The following is a 17,504-nucleotide window of genomic DNA, read 5'->3' as shown; positions in this document are numbered from 1 at the left end:
AGGTTGGATTATAGAGGTGTTTGGTTGGATAACAAAGGTTTTAAAATGTTCTAGGTTGACTGAGGCTCAAGACTAGACAATAAGGCCTCTAGGTTGAATAACACAGCCTTGGACGGAATGAGGTTATACACAGGTTGAATAAGAGAGGCTATTTTGTTGGAGAACATAGGCTCTAGGACAGATAAAAGTGGCTCTAGGTTGGTTAACAAATTCTCCACATTGTTTTCAGATACTCTGAGTTAGATAACAGAGGCATAGACCAAGTAGATTTGACCACAGATACTTTAAGCTAAAATGCAAAAGCAGCCTTTTCATGGCCCGTCATTAAATGTTTAAGACATTATACAGAACTACATGTAGGCTTGTTCCTTACATCTAACTGTAGATTTATAATTGAATATTTATATATAATTTAAATTTTTTAAACTGCACAAAGGCAGATGAATCAAAATCACATGACCACATTTTTAGTTTTAGGTTTGTTTTAATACGTCTGTGACTAAAACAGACACAACTTTGCTGAAATGAACCAGATGAAACCTTTCATACGTCTAACCTAACATAAGTTAAATAAAACTCTGTCCATACAAAATGCAAACTAAAATGACAGTCCATGCACATACAGAAAATGCAAGAGGGAGGAACAAGCCAGAGCCAAACTTTCAAAGCTTTAAAGGATTTAGAAATATCTGAAATGTTTCGTTATAATGAAAAACAGTTAAACAGATAACAATAGACATTACGTTTAAAAATGATGCCTTTATTTCAAAAGCAAAATGATATACTTATAGCAAAAACATAATACAAAACTCTGAAAGCTAATAATATAATATTACACACAGCTTTTTATGATAAATATAATCTCTAACTGTATGAATAAAACATGCTAATTTTAATGTTTTTGATATATCTGTATTATGATGAAAGAAAATAAATCTGTTTTAAAATATACATATACATACATGTATATTATATAAAGAAAAATAATCTAGACATAAAAAATTACTATATTATAACATATGTGTAAAATATTACTGAGCTGGGATATGCTTTGAAACACCATGTACATGTAAGGGCTACATAAACAGACTTCTGCCATAACACTAACAAGTTTATCATTTTCAATGACTCTGGCTTGTTCCCATAAATATTAATAACATGTAAAAATTGTAACATCAAAGTAAAAAACAACAACTCAATACATAGCAATACACAGTATTGTTTTTCTAACATCTCTTGCTTAATATTTAATATTAATGTGCACTGACATATATTTAATTATACATTTGTGCAGTGCAGTTCATATATTGGTGCCAGGTTCGACTGGGTTCAAATTACATATGCATAACATGTACATACATGTATAAACAAGTGCTAAATATCCAACGAAGAGAAAGAACAAAAGAAAGTAAAAACCAACAATGAATATTTAATGACACCACAGAACACTTAAAAAAAAAAACATAGGTAATATTACATGAGTGGCCATTAGATACAATTTGCAGGGCTTGAATTTAAGAATTTGTCTCCCTATGCCTATGGCATTTTTTTTTTTTAAAGTGACATTTGCAGCAAATAAATATGACTGAAAGGTTATTTTGTTATATGCAGACATTTCAAATGTGCAAATGTTAAATATTGGCAGTTAATGTACATCAGGTGTATACATTTCACCATTGTTGTGGTGATGTTCTCTACCTATGGCAATTAATATCTCGTCATTCAGTTTGAGCCCTGAATTTGTTCAATTATGCGTCACAGAGCAATCAGCTTCAGGTTAACCTCTATACATTGTATTATAGAATACTCAATTTCAGTTGTGCTTATTTCACTGGATGGTATGGCTGTGGTGACCAGGTTCTCACCCAAAAGCAGTCCACCATGTCTTTTAATTGATAACATGTGTGAAATAATGCATGGTGTTCTCACAAAAGGAAAGTGTAAGAAATGTATTTGATGCTAAGACATGTATGGTTAATATAATAACACTGGTCTACATGGTGTGATAAGAAACAGAGCACTAACACCACATATGATACTAAATAAAGTCAAAATTTGTTTTGTTTAATGACACCACTAGAGTAGAGCACATGATTTATTAATCATAGGCTATTGGATGTCAAATAATTGATAGTTTTGACAAAAGTGTAGTCTTCAGAGGAAACCTGCTACATTTTTTCATTTGTAGCTAATCAGCTAAAAGATCCACCAAAGAAGGTTCGAACATGCGACGGAAGCACATCAGTCAATCGCTTTACCAGCTAAATCCCACTCCCTTTTCAGAAGGACTAGCACATACTACATGCTGTGGATATATTAGTTGTAGAGCACTGGTTGGAATGTAAACACCCAATGAATCGACTGAGGGCCTCAGTGTGAAAGATAGATATGGCCATTCCACTTACATGGAAATTACACTGTTTGAAAAATATTGAGAATAAACTTTAATTTAACCTAAACTAGATCAAATAAAATGTTTAGTTTTTTTTATATATTTTTTTTCTATCTCAAAATGTAGCAGGCATTTATTAAATGTCTTGATTTAATATAGATGGTATCAGACTGCAAAAATATTGATGAAACAAAATTGATAGCCCCAATGATGACTGTAGGTTTTCATGTCATTATGTGTATCATGTGAAGTAACCTTTTATCATGAACCATCATTTCCAATGCATTATTTTCTAGAATTATACATGTATTCCAGCAATGTTATAAGTGTTTTCACTGGTTCAATTAAGGGTCACACGGGATAATGATAGCTTTGCTCAGACCTCACAGGGAGTCTGAATGGTGGAGTCTGATTTCAATTTGATTCTTTCATCTGATTGGTGGGCAATCTACATTAACATTCACTCATAGTACAGAGTTAACACGCCTTTGACATACAGGCACATCAATTTAATCGGATCAGCTACAAAATGTATATTTGGAAAGTTTATGTCATGTTGGTTTTTCCTTAAAAAGTCAAAAACAACAACAAAACAATGAATGTTTTTAGCAGCTCAAACAGGATTTCACCTCCCTAATAATTCTTAAATAAATATGAAATTACTGGGAGGTAAAATTCGTTTGTACTGCTACAAAGTTAGGATGAGTATGTGTTCAATGGCTCTATCGACTGAAAACATCTTATAATGGCTATAAGTCAGGAATGTCTCTCAAAATGCATATGAATTCTGAAGCTGAATATAAAACATGTTACAGCAAAAAAACAAACACTAAGCTTTAACAAAATGGTAAACTGAACACCATGCAGTAAATCAGAAAACGTCGAAAATTACTGTATACAATGTATCTTCTTCAAATTTGTTTCACCACAAGTCAGAATAATATACGAGTAACATTGATTCAATTTCCTTTTTAAACTTTTGTCATAAAAATTTTTCTTACTTCTAACTTAACAAAATGATCATTTTTAATGCTTTAAACATTCTTTTTAACAACACAACTGGCCATTTACATGCGTTTGAAATTCTTCTCGTAATGTCAAGTCAAACATGTGAACACACCACACATATACAAAAACCAAACACTAAGAACAGACTGTAACACATGCTTAAACCAGATCATGATGCAAAACAACTAATTTGCTGATTTTAATCTTATCATTTAAAATTAATCTTATTCTTTTCAGCATGCCCTTCATCGATGTTCTGCTATCTATATTTAATTAAGTTCTATTAATTAACTGTCTCGCCTATCATAAACATTTTCAGTGCACTGTGATGAACATCCATAGGTGCAACTATAAACCAAGTTTCAAAGCCCTAGGACTTATAGTTTGTGGGAAACTGATATAAACACAAAACTTTAACGTTCAACGTTATGTTGATGCCGTCGCCGGAAAAGTAATAACTATATCTCACCTGCTTTTTCTTAAAGGCAAAACAAAAATAGCTACTGAATGAATTATAAATGATAAAATCAACACCCCACAGTCCAAAATTATTATATGTAAGATGTAATATGTTACAAGTATCTTTGAATGCACCACCATTTTAAATGTGTATACTGTAATTTGAAGGGATGAGTGTAGTATATATAGGGAATAACTGGTTACTGTCTCAAGATATCGCCATTCAATCTGAGCAGAATAAAGCCGATATCTTAAGACGGTAACCCGTAATTTCTTTATTCTACAATACTACGGGAATAGTCGGAAAATCATTATTTATTCCATTTTTTTGTAAGTAAATAGAATATTGTCAACCTAGCAATGCTTTCGTCGTATGACGTCATACAAGATGCATGACTTCATTTTTTGTAAGACACTAGCTACATTCTGTCAACATTCAAAAAGCATTTTTAAATTCTAATTCATAATAAATATACAAGTTTTGTATTGTTATCACAAAATTTTGTATTTACTGTACTTAAACAAATGATTTAAAAACTGTTTATTGTAAATCTAGTCAGCAACTCTCGAGTCGAGTCAGGATAATGTCACGTGACCTATATTTTTGGTCAGTGACAAAAAATATAGAGATTTATCTGATCATCGTATCTTGCCAATATATACAGTGACACACACACACACATATTGTATACCTACCTAAGCATTACTCTAAGCGACATGTACATATCAATATATTAGTTATATGTATTATTGTCTTTTCTCTCCTGCTTTATTTAGACCAGTTACGGAAAAACCAAGTTTGATGTTGGTAAATCTCTACTACTATCTGGCTGATTACTGTAAGCTTACTAAAGCCACACCTTTTTTTTTTACAGCAAAGACAAAATATAATTTTGATGTCTGTTATCTATATGTGAGTCAACACTTCACAAACAGAACAGTAAATATGATAACAAATATCACAGGTAGAAGTATGCGTGTTGTGGATGAATGTGTTGATGGGTGTGGTATGTGTGGGTGTGGTATGTGTGTGTGTGGTGTGCACTTTTGTGAGTGTGTGTGTCTTATGTTTGTGTATGTATGTGTGTGTGCTTATACCTGTATGTTTTATGCATGTATATTCTGTACTTGATACATTCCTGTGATACAAATTCATTGAATTTCCAAAAACTTGGCCATGAAAATGACTGCAGATTGTACAGTGAACTTCGTACATTTTTTAGTATATTGGTTCTGCTTCAAACACATCAGCATCCAATTCTCACATTGTGCTGGGGTGTTGTCAAACATTCATACATTCATTCATTCATACATTCATTCCAATTCTCACATTGTGCTGGGATGTTGTTAAACATTCATACATACATTCATTCATTCATTCATTCATTCATTCCAATTCTCACATTGTGCTGGGGTGTTGTTAAACATTCATTCATTCATTCATTCATTCATTCCAATTCTCACATCATGCTGGGGCCTTGTTAAACATTCATACATTCATTCATTCCAATTCTCACATCATGCTGGGTGTTGTTAACATTCATACATTCATACATTCATTCCAATTCTCACATCATGCTGGGGTGTTGTTAAACATTCACACATCATGCTGGTGTCTTGTTAAACATTCATTCATTCCAATTCTCACATCATGCTGGGTGTTGTTAAACATTCACACATTCATTCATTCCAATTCTCACATCATGCTGGGGTGTTATTAAACATTCATACATTCATTCATTCCAATTCTCACATCATGCTGGGGTGTTGTTAAACATTCATTCATTCCAATTCTCACATCATGCTGGGGTGTTGTTAAACATTCATTCATTCATTCATTCCAATTCTCACATTGTAATGTAAATACAATGCCTTTGACCATAACGCCTTGCATTCAAATAATCTATGAATATGTATGCCGTTATCTCCAAGTATGACACATAGAATAAAACTAAAACACTCCCTAGAAAACATTACAATAATGAACCACCATGAACCTCAAACACCGTGCCAAGACCAGACATCCCGGACAGAAACAGATCTAAGCTACACTGTTGTTTGCTAAGCTGTCCAGCAGCTGACAGGAATACTAAGACATCAAAAGACTCGGAGCACAAGTGTCAATACCAGTATGGAGGAGACCAGGAAACAATACCAACACCCAGAACAAAGTAACATACACAGTGTGGGGGGAATACGGCAAGAATCAACCATATGTCAAATATAAGACTGGGCAAAAATAATAATAAAGGGGGGAAAAAATCAGAAAGACAAAATATCCCCTCCCTCTCTCAAGACATAAAACAGATTAAAGTAGTGGGAAAATGGCTGCCATAAAAAGAAACTGCATTATAAGTGGGAATAAAGGGGGAATGTAGAACAGTCGATAATAACGTGGTCAAAACAAGATAAATGCAATAACCAAGATTGTAGAAGTTAAGAAATGTTAGAAAGAAAGATTACATGTATATACACAAAATTTAAGACAAAATGCCTTCAAATACTATAGGAAATGTTGCAGAGTATCACATAATGTAATAATAAAAATGGCAAGAATAAATTTTTAAAAATTAAAACGAGGGATTTTGATTACTGAAACACTTGGTGCTTTAAAAATGTCTTCAATAAGAGTAGGACTGACAGAGAATGCAGCACATTGTCAAAATCTTGTAGGAGAGACAGATATGGGATTCTGTGAATGTAAAGGTGAGGGCTAGAATGGGGCGACTGGAAAATTGTTTTTAAAAAAAATGGAAAGGAAGGGAATGTGTTTTTTAATGACACCTGAGGACATTTTAATGTCTATCTATTTGATATCTAACACATGGTTATTTTGACATTGATCAAGAGTGAAAGAGAAGAAACCTGCTGATGCCACATAGTCTACCTCTACCAATAGAGCAACAAGGGAAATTTTATATATTTTTTCCCATAGGCAGAACAATACATGCCTGGCCTTCATTGTACCAGTCATGAAGCATTGGTTGGGAAGGGAAAACTCCCATGACCTTCGAGGTCTATTGATCCTGCAACCCATTGCACGTCAGGAAAGTGCTCTACCACTGAGCTACATATTACCCCCAATAATAAATAAGAGAAGGAAAAGTATTACATGTAACAGTGCAGATTGCTGCTAAATAAGAGATTGGGGCTGTGTCACCCCCACTAAATCCACCCCAATGTACACTGTAGACAAAATAACACCAACAGCCAAAACAATTTAACATGTAAGAAAAAAAATTGCAAGAATCAACTACGGTATATGTAAAATATGAGACAAAAATCATTCGAGTACTTCAAATATGACTGTACTAAGAATGAAATGTATTATTTTAAAAAATTAAAAAAACATACCTACAGAAATAATCATGGCAAGCCTTGGGTTAACCTAAGAATTCTTATCTCCAACAATATTTTAAATATTAAAATATTATTTTCTATAGTTTAAATATAGATTATGACCAACAACTAAATGTATTTACAAGATAACGTACAACTATTAATGAATCTTGTTTTCATTGATATCCAATATATAAAAAAGCAAATAGTTTTTTAAAATTCAAGAGCAATTTGAAAACTATTTGAACCCAAGTGTAAAACAATGCAAGAATTATTGAAAACTTGGTCAAAAGATATCATCATTTTGTGTCAGTTCTACAACACTTTTTTATTTTGTACTTATAATGCTCATCAATATGTGTAGGTACTTGCAACTTTTGATTGACTATTTTGATCTATATGTAGTTAGTAATATAACAATCTTTGTAACTTTTATTTATATACATTAGCACTATTATTAATATAAATTAAATATCACAATAAATAGTAAATAAGCAGCAAAAAGTAAATTGTTTTGATTATATTAATATGCTATTATAACTTTGCACCTTTGTTAAAATAACAAACATGCAATGAATTTGTTGTAAATTATATTATAATTAATTATCAGTAATTACATATGTAAATATTTTACTTTTCAGTTTATTTTTATTTTAATAAAAAAGTTTTTGCATCAATGACCAAATACAGACTTTACGATGTTTTCTCTGAGTAACATTACACATAACTATGTACACAGATTATTTCAGTAATAGTGAAAGTACAAAAGTACTCACTACTGAAATATCTTAAGACACAACTAGAACACAATGTTTGGAATATCCAACATGACCACGAAAACCATTTTACCAAATATACACATCCCAATGTTGCACATAACACTGTTTGGTACACACTAATGGTAGCTGTGTGAGATCGAGCATATATCCAAAACAAAACATTTGAGTTCAAATGTTGTCATGTACAACTATCAAACAATGATCCAACATTCTTTAATGTATTGCAAACCGTATCCAAATATTAAAGGCATCATTTAATCTGAATGATTACTGCTAAATCCAATTTAACTTTTAGAAATTTTGCCAAGTATAACTAACTGATAATTAAACCAAACAATATCATAACACTTTATGAAAAAACTAAGTAATGACACAATTCAAACCACACACAAAACAAAACCACTACAACATTATACTTTGAACCTAAGTTTTTTTCTTTCTAACATTTAAGAGAAAAGAGTAACACCTAAACTAAATTTCTGAGATTTTTTAAAGTACAAAAAATATTTTACTTTAAGAACTACAAAAAACAAAAGCAGTATGGGATCACTTCAGACCTAAGGAATTGCAAATCTAAATGAACTACAATTATACAGATTTGAGAAGATTAGTAAAAAATATTAAACATAATAAAGACTTTCCGGATTTCATTTTGTTATCAAATTGCATAACTTTTGAAAAATGTCACTCAATTAAGGCATCACCTTCTCATCTAGCAAATAGTTTTAAAGAAGTAAAATAACATTGAAGGTAGATTTAATCATCAGATCTTGTCAAGTTTGTATTAAAAGTGGTTATTTCTCTAGATATCACTAATCTCAAATAAGTACATGTTGTAACATCAAAAATACTTATTTATTTGGGTTATATGTGATTAGAAATGTTATATTTCTTGATTAACAGTCTTTTCTTGATTAAACAGGAAAATAAGTAATGTACAAAATTCAACAAGGCATTTTCAGTGTCTCAAGATAGAGATTTAAACAAACTGACCAAAACATTATTCAGAAGAAAAGAAAAAAACAGAGGAAGAGAGATAACTTGTTAGAAATTATAAAACTTTAAAAAAAATCGTTTCCACTAGCACTGAAACCACATTTTAATTAAATGTACATACATTTGAAAACAAAATTTGATTTAATGGATACCAAGTCAAAAATTCTTCTTCAATGTTGGTGAATAAGGATACATGTGGCTACAATTGTACCAAAGAAATAAAACCAATGCAATATGGAGACCACTTATAATCAAGGACAACGAATCATTAAGGACTGTGCTCAATCCATGAGCTACATATAAATCACAGTATATCACAGGTGAATATGTATCTATAGTAAAAGGACAGAGAAGTCAAAACTTGTCAAATGTGGATAAAGTAAACTGTCAAGTGTCCTGGCTGTCTAATGCATTACCACTTTAGACGTGATACTCATGATTTGTGGATATATTTGTTACTCCCTATTAACTAAGGTGAAATATTCTTCTTCAATAGCCTCAATATAGTATCAATTCTTACTAGTCATCAAACCAAACTTGAATATCACGAGAAATGAAGCCTACTTAAAGATATTTTTGAAAAATTTCCCAAATTTCTTTGACTTTCTATTGTGTGACTGCCGGTCTTTGACACCATCCTTGATCACCATAGTACCAGAGGAAAGAGATTCCAGATGGCTTTCCAGATCATCTTCCTCAGTCTTCCCAGTAACTGGGTTTGATACTGAACCAACATCCTCTTTCCCACCAGATGCTTCATCAGACCTATCTTCCATTTTGATTCTTGGATGACTATCAACTGCTGTGTTTGATTTGTGTGCATCATCATCATCTAAGACCTCATCAATGTCATCAAAATTGTACTCAACATCATCAGAAGTTGCACTGGAGACTCTCTCTATCTCAGTGGTGGGGCTTTTCTCTTTAACATCAATACTGGAATCAACATCAGTATTACTTCTTTCTGACTCTCTCACATCATCTTTAGAATCACTGTCATCATTTGGGTTTGGCTCTTCTTTAACTAAAGCCTCAGGCAAATCTTTGATACTTGTTTCTGCTGTAACTGTATCATTGCCAACATCAGTGTCTTTCTTCCTTACATCAATGTCTTCCTTACCATCATCTTTGCTTACATCAACCTCTTCCTTACCATCATATATGCTTATGCCAATGTCTTCCTTACCATCATCTTTGCTTACATCAACCTCTTCCTTACCATCATCTTTGCTTACATCAACCTCTTCCTTACCATCATCTTTGCTTACACCAATCTCTTCCTTACCATCATCTTTGCTTACATCAACCTCTTCCTTACCATCATCTTTGCTCACATCAATCTCTTCCTTACCGTCATCTTTGCTTACATCAATATCTTCCTTACCATCATCTTTGCTTACATCAACCTCTTCCTTATCATCATCTTTGCTTATGCCAATGTTTTCTTTACCATCATCTTTGCTCACATCAACCTCTTCCTTACCATCATCTTTGCTCACATCAACCTCTTCCTTACCATCATCTTTGCTTATGCCAATGTCTTCCTTACCATTATCATCTTTGCTCACATCAACCTCTTCCTTACCATCATCTTTGCTTACATCAACCTCTTCCTTACCATCATCTTTGCTCACATCAACCTCTTCCTTATCATCATCTTTGCTTATGCCAATGTCTTCTTTATCATCATCTTTGCTCACATCAACTTCTTCCTTACCATCATCTTTGCTTACATCAACCTCTTCCTTACCATCATCTTTGCTCACATCAATCTCTTCCTTACCATCATATATGCTTATGCCAATGTCTTCCTTACCATCATCTTTGCTTACACCAACCTCTTCCTTACCATCATCTTTGCTTACACCAATCTCTTCCTTACCATCATCTTTGCTTATGCCAATGTCTTCTTTACCATCATCTTTGCTCACATCAACCTCTTCCTTACCATCATCTTTGCTCACATCAACCTCTTCCTTACCATCATCTTTGCTTATGCCAATGTCTTCCTTACCATCATCATCTTTGCTCACATCAACCTCTTCCTTACCATCATCTTTCCTTACATCAACCTCTTCCTTACCATCATCTTTGCTCACATCAACCTCTTCCTTACCATCATCTTTGCTTATGCCAATGTCTTCTTTACCATCATCTTTGCTCACATCAACCTCTTCCTTACCATCATCTTTGCTTACATCAACCTCTTCCTTACCATCATCTTTGCTAACATCAACCTCTTCCTTACCATCATCTTTGCTTATGCCAATGTCTTCCTTACCATCATCTTTGCTTATGCCAATGTCTTCCTTACCATCATATTTGCTTACATCAACCTCTTCCTTACCATCATCTATGCTTACATCAACCTTTTCCTTGCCATCATCTTTACTTACATCAACCTCTTCCTTACCATCATCTTTGCTTATGCCAATGTCTTCTTTACCATCATCTTTGCTCACATCAACCTCTTCCTTACCATCATCTTTGCTAACATCAACCTCTTCCTTACCATCATCTTTGCTTATGCCAATGTCTTCCTTACCATCATCTTTGCTCACATCAACCTCTTCCTTACCATCATCTTTCCTTACATCAACCTCTTCCTTACCATCATCTTTGCTTACATCAACCTTTTCCTTGCCATCATCTTTAATTACATCAACCTGTTCCTTACCATCATCTTTGCTCACATCAATCTCTTCTTTATTATCATATTTGCTTACATCAACCTCTTCCTTACCATCATCTTTGCTTATATCAACCTCTTCCTTACCATCATCTTTGCTTATGCCAATGTCTTCCTTACCATCATATTTGCTTACATCAACCTCTTCCTTGCCATCATCTCTGCTTACATCAACCTCTTCCTTACCATCATCTTTGCTTATGCCAATGTCTTCCTTACCATCATCTTTGCTTACATCAACCTCTTCCTTGCCATCATCTCTGCTTACAAACTTGTTACTAACTGTTGTCCTTAACTCCACATTTTCTTTGTTCAGCTCACTTCCCACAATCTCATTCACGTCAGCGTTAGCCTCTGATTCTCCCCCAGAAACATTTTCTGACTTCTCACATTCATCACTATCATGTTTATCAGTCTCTGGTACACTCATGCTCATATCATTATTTACAACCACTGTACTTTTATCATCAATAAAATCTGATGTTATTCCACAGGAAGCATTTTCACTCTTTTCTTCCATGTCAAACTTATCATCAAAAACTTTTCCACTCTCGTTATCTTTAACTTCTACCATATTAAATTGTTTATTTTCATAAGGGGATGGAGTGGAGCTAATTGCATCATAGAACTCGTCAACATCATCATCCGACTGACTAGATTGCAGTGAAAGTTTGCTACCATCACTACCTGTGACCATTATGTTAGGGGGTGCACCAGGAGAGAAAATACCCGAGTCATCTCTGGACATTCCCATCTCAGTGGTCCCACTAACATCCAACTCGTGTGCGAAAGAATCACCCAAACTTTCTGGTTTCTTTTCAGCAGAAGCTACAGCTTCTGCAAGATTTTCATCAACTTTCTCAACATGCTTTACAACTTCAACATCATTTTCAGATTTCTGAACTTCAATTCTATCACCTGTGTCAAGTTCATCACTAACACCTATTCCATGCATTTTATCATGTTCACTTTCCATGCCCTGTTGAGCCATTCCCCTTAGAACCTCTCTGCCCTCAGATACACCATCACATACAGGTGCAGGATCAACACTTGACTCTACACTTTCAGACGTGCTATCATTATGCTCATCTGACTCTACATGTGGGTTTACAGTATCGGCCCCACGGACATGCTGTGTTGACGGTGCTACCTGTACATTCTCCATGTTATTGTTAGCATGCGCGGTTCTACAACTACGATCAATGCCAGCTGTACCTAGTGATCCCTCTCCGGCCTTGTGGAGGATGTCGATGGTCTCTGAACTGAGGAGGGCTGTGCTGCCGCTGGGAACCGGCCCATTCGACAAGGTGTCACTCTTCTGGAGAATATATTTACCATCCTCGCCTGCCGTTACTATCACTAAACCGCTTTCCTGGAACACAAATATAACATACAATCAGGGGTCTGAAATGATGAACTGTAAAAAAAGTGGAAATCTAGAGGAGTCCCGGAAATTCTTGAAATCCTAGGTTAAAATCTCTGCCATCTGAGGTCTCACTACACAGATCACTTCCGGGTGAGAGTTCATTCATCATGGTCCACTATAGTTCCTAATTGTGACACATGTTATGGTTCACATATTCACTTCTAGGAAATGGTGAAGAATTAAAACAACATGTATGTTTAATGGTAAGCCTTCTGGCTGTATTTTGCCCATGTTATTTTGTAATATTGTGCATCGACCTTTTGGGACATGGGTATATAGCGCAAGTGACAGCCGGAGTGAATCGGTTAATGAACTACCTGTTCGGACCGGTACTACAGCGCCAGATGCGGTCATATAGCAAAAAACTGAGACGGAAATGTTCTCAATTTTGCAGTGAAAATAAATGCTTATATAATGTATGTTCGCAATGGTGTATGTTGTTAGTGCCAACGAGAACCCGTTCTATGGGCAATCTTCGCTTGAAATTGGGCATTTTAACATGGGTTTCAATGGCAGATGACATCTGTGTAGTGAGACCTGACACATTTTGGAGGAAAGGACAATTAAAATGCGAGGAAACGCAATGTTCCATGAGAGGAAAACAGCTGATTCGAGGAGAATTCCCACCCCTGTACAATATATGTAATCAACATTTATCTAATGAATGAATGAATGTTTAACGACACCCCAGCACGAAAAATACATCGGCTATTGGGTGTCAAACTATGGTAATGCTAATAAATAAAGTGATGATCAATATTAATATAAAAATTCAAGACTTAAAGAAAAACAGTGTAAAGAACTGTACAAAAACACAAATATCACAGAATTTTACGGATACTGAATTTTACTAAAAACTTCAATGTTGTGCTGTATTGGCCATTCTCAAAGAGAATGTTACACCCCTGCACCACGGTGAGGTTACAGCACACGCAGGGGCATTTATCTAATGAGATTGTATTTCTGTGATCATAGAAAAATGTTACAAAATAAGAGCACTAATAAAATAGCAATAAAACTTTGATAAAATGATCCATACTAATATTGCTAGGACATTTTTAAAAATGGGCTGAACATAAAAGCACATGTTAACCACTTACCATCTCTTTTACAGGAAATGGAATATTTATTTGTTTGACAACACCTCAGCACATTTTTTAAACTACAACTATTTGGTGTTTTAATATATGGTTATTTACACTTTGTTGAGAGAAAACCCACTGCTAACACAGACTACTCCCATTGGTAAAGCAGAAAGTGATCTTTTATATGCACTTTCCAATAGACAGGATAATACATATAACAGCCTTTGGTGTACCAGTCATGGGACACTGACTGGGATAGGGAGTCCCTTGTTGAGAATCGATCCTGTGACTTATCACACCTAAGGTAGCACACTACCAACTGAGCTAAATCACACCTATATTTTATTTGATGATCAATCAGGAATAAAAATAAAAGCTAAAATAATCTTTTAAAAACTTAAAACTATATACTGTACATAATGGTCATTTATCAGCATTTCGGATAAAATCAGGTCTCCTTAGTAAAAATATTTTATGCAAGAATCTTAAATCAGACCTGAAGCTAAAAAACTACTTTTATCTGCTAAAAACTGACATTTTTTTGCAGGCTGATATTTCAAGCCCTGACAAACCTTTGTAAGTATTACAGTGAAAACCAGCACACACCTCTATTAACCTATCTTTATAAGCCATCTGTTCCTTCAGACAAGCATTCTCATATTCTAAATCCTTGTGGGATTTCTTCTTCATTTCTAATTCCTGAAAAATAAAAATTAGCATCAAGCTAGTGATCTATGTTATTAACTGGAATTCAAGTCATCATTTACTGTTGTAAAATAAAAATATATTAACTACAGTATTAATAAACTTGTGTTTTCACTGTCAACATGTACCAACATTTGCCTTGATGTTACATACAAGATTTGTTGCCATATTAATCAAAGTATAATTGAACATGTAATACATGTTCCACCCTCAGAACTTCACTATCACCAAAATTTCACATTAATATGACCTGAATTACTAATGCCATCAAAATAAACATAAAGAATGGTGCGTCATGCATTCCCTACTTTTGTCTCCATATTTTCTGCTTAAGTCAATACTTGCCCTACTTTTGTCTTTATATTCTGTTTATTTCTATAGTATACTTACCCTACTTTTGTCTTTATTCTGTTTATTTCTATAGTATACTTACCCTACTTTTGTCTTTATATTCTGTTTATTTCTATAGTATACTTACCCTACTTTTGTCTTTATATTCTCTGTTTATTTCTATAGTATACTTACCCTACTTTTGTCTTTATATTCTCTTTATTTCCACAGTATACTTACACTACTTTTGTCTTTATATTCTCTGTTTATTTCTATAGTATACTTACCCTACATTTGTCTTTATATTCTCTGTTTATTTCTATAGTATACTTACCCTACTTTTGTCTTTATATTCTCTGTTTATTTCTATAGTATACTTACCCTACTTTTGTCTTTATATTCTGTTTATTTCTATAAAGTTCTCTTGAACATACTTACCCTACTTTTGTCTTTATATTCTGTTTATTTCTATAGTATACTTACCCTACTTTTGTCTTTATATTCTGTTTATTTCTATAGTATACTTACCCTACTTTTGTCTTTATATTCTGTTTATTTCTATAGTATACTTACCCTACTTTTGTCTTTATATTCTCTGTTTATTTCTATAGTATACTTACCCTACATTTGTCTTTATATTCTCTGTTTATTTCTATAGTATACTTACCCTACATTTGTCTTTATATTCTCTTATTTCTATAGTATACTTACCCTACTTTTGTCTTTATGTTCTCTTTATTTCTATAGTATACTTACACTACTTTTGTTTTTATATTTTCTGTTTATTTCTATAAAGTTCTCTTGAACATACTTACCCTACTTTTGTCTTTATATTCTGTTTATTTCTATAGTATACTTACCCTACTTTTGTCTTTATATTCTGTTTATTTCTATAGTATACTTACCCTACTTTTGTCTTTATATTCTCTGTTTATTTCTATAGTATACTTACCCTACATTTGTCTTTATATTCTCTGTTTATTTCTATAGTATACTTACCCTACATTTGTCTTTATATTCTCTTATTTCTATAGTATACTTACCCTACTTTTGTCTTTATATTCTCTTTATTTCTATAGTATACTTACACTACTTTTGTTTTTATATTTTCTGTTTATTTCTATAAAGTTCTCTTGAACATACTTACCCTACTTTTGTCTTTATATTCTCTGTTTATTTCTATAGTATACTTCCCCTACATTTGTCTTTATATTCTCTGTTTATTTCTATAGTATACTTACCCTACTTCTGTCTTTATATTCTGTTTATTTCTACAGTACATTTACCCTACTTTTGTCTTTATATTCTGTTTATTTCTATAGTATACTTACCCTACATTTGTCTTTATATTCTCTGTTTATTTCTATAGTATACTTACCCTACATTTTTCTTTATATTGTTTATTTCTATATAATAGTATACTTACCCTACTTTTGTCTTTATATTCTCTTTATTTCTATAAAGTTCTCTTGTTCATACTTACTCTATTTTTGTCTTTATATTCTGTTTATTTCCACAGTATACTTACACTACTTTTGTCTTTATATTCTCTGTTTATTTCTATAAAGTTCTCTTGAACATACTTACACTACTTTTGTCTTTTTAATTCTGTTTATTTCTACAGTACATTTACCCTACTTTTGTCTTTATATTCTGTTTATTTCTATAGTATACTTACCCTACATTTGTCTTTATATTCTGTTTATTTCTATAGTATACTTACCCTACATTTGTCTTTATATTCTGTTTATTTCTATAGTATACTTACCCTACATTTGTCTTTATATTCTGTTTATTTCTATATAATAGTATACTTACCCTACTTTTGTCTTTATATTCTCTGTTTATTTCTATGAAGTTCTCCTCCTGCTCCTCCAGCTGATCCTTGAGGAGCTCCACCTGGTAAATCAGCGTCTGTTTCTCATTGTCCAGCTGGGCAGACGTCATCATGGCCTTCTTATACTTTTCATCCAGCTCCCGTAACTCGGCCTAAAACACAAATCACACAGATCTATAGATGTATGAATGAATAACGTTTAACATCACCCCAGCACAAAAATACACATCGGCTATTGGGTGTCACAAATGGTAAGTTATAGAAGATGTATGGCAAAAGAAGAAAAAAAAAGGGTAAAGAAAGGATAATGAAAACACAGGAGTTGAAATAAGTGTGATGTCTGATAACCCAGGCACATGTACATCATAGCTTTCTTATACTTTTCAAGTAATTTCTGTGACTGTAACTGAAGAGACGGAGACAGTTAAGTGACCGAGATTGATGATGCATTACTGAATT

At 33.2% G+C, this 17,504-nt stretch overlaps 1 protein-coding gene across 2 annotated transcripts in view; it reads right to left on the bottom strand.

Moving 5' to 3' along the window:
* Positions 1 to 5,578: 5,578 nt before the first annotated feature.
* Positions 5,579 to 17,504, bottom strand: part of LOC121380457 (leucine-rich repeat flightless-interacting protein 1-like) — a 38,115-nt gene continuing 26,189 nt past the window's right edge. For both annotated transcript variants that reach the window (XM_041509276.1, XM_041509275.1), the window contains exons 5-7: positions 17,027 to 17,197; positions 14,780 to 14,872; positions 5,579 to 13,034 (exon numbers count right to left, since the gene is read on the bottom strand). In XM_041509276.1, coding sequence (XP_041365210.1) covers positions 9,534 to 13,034; positions 14,780 to 14,872; positions 17,027 to 17,197 — 3,765 coding nt within the window. In that variant the 3' untranslated portion in view covers positions 5,579 to 9,533. The remainder of the gene's footprint in view (positions 13,035 to 14,779; positions 14,873 to 17,026; positions 17,198 to 17,504) is intronic.

The sequence above is a fragment of the Gigantopelta aegis genome, chromosome 9, assembly GCF_016097555.1.
Source record: "Gigantopelta aegis isolate Gae_Host chromosome 9, Gae_host_genome, whole genome shotgun sequence".
NCBI lineage: Eukaryota > Metazoa > Mollusca > Gastropoda > Neomphalida > Peltospiridae > Gigantopelta > Gigantopelta aegis.
This window is presented reverse-complemented; position numbering and strand designations above follow the sequence as displayed.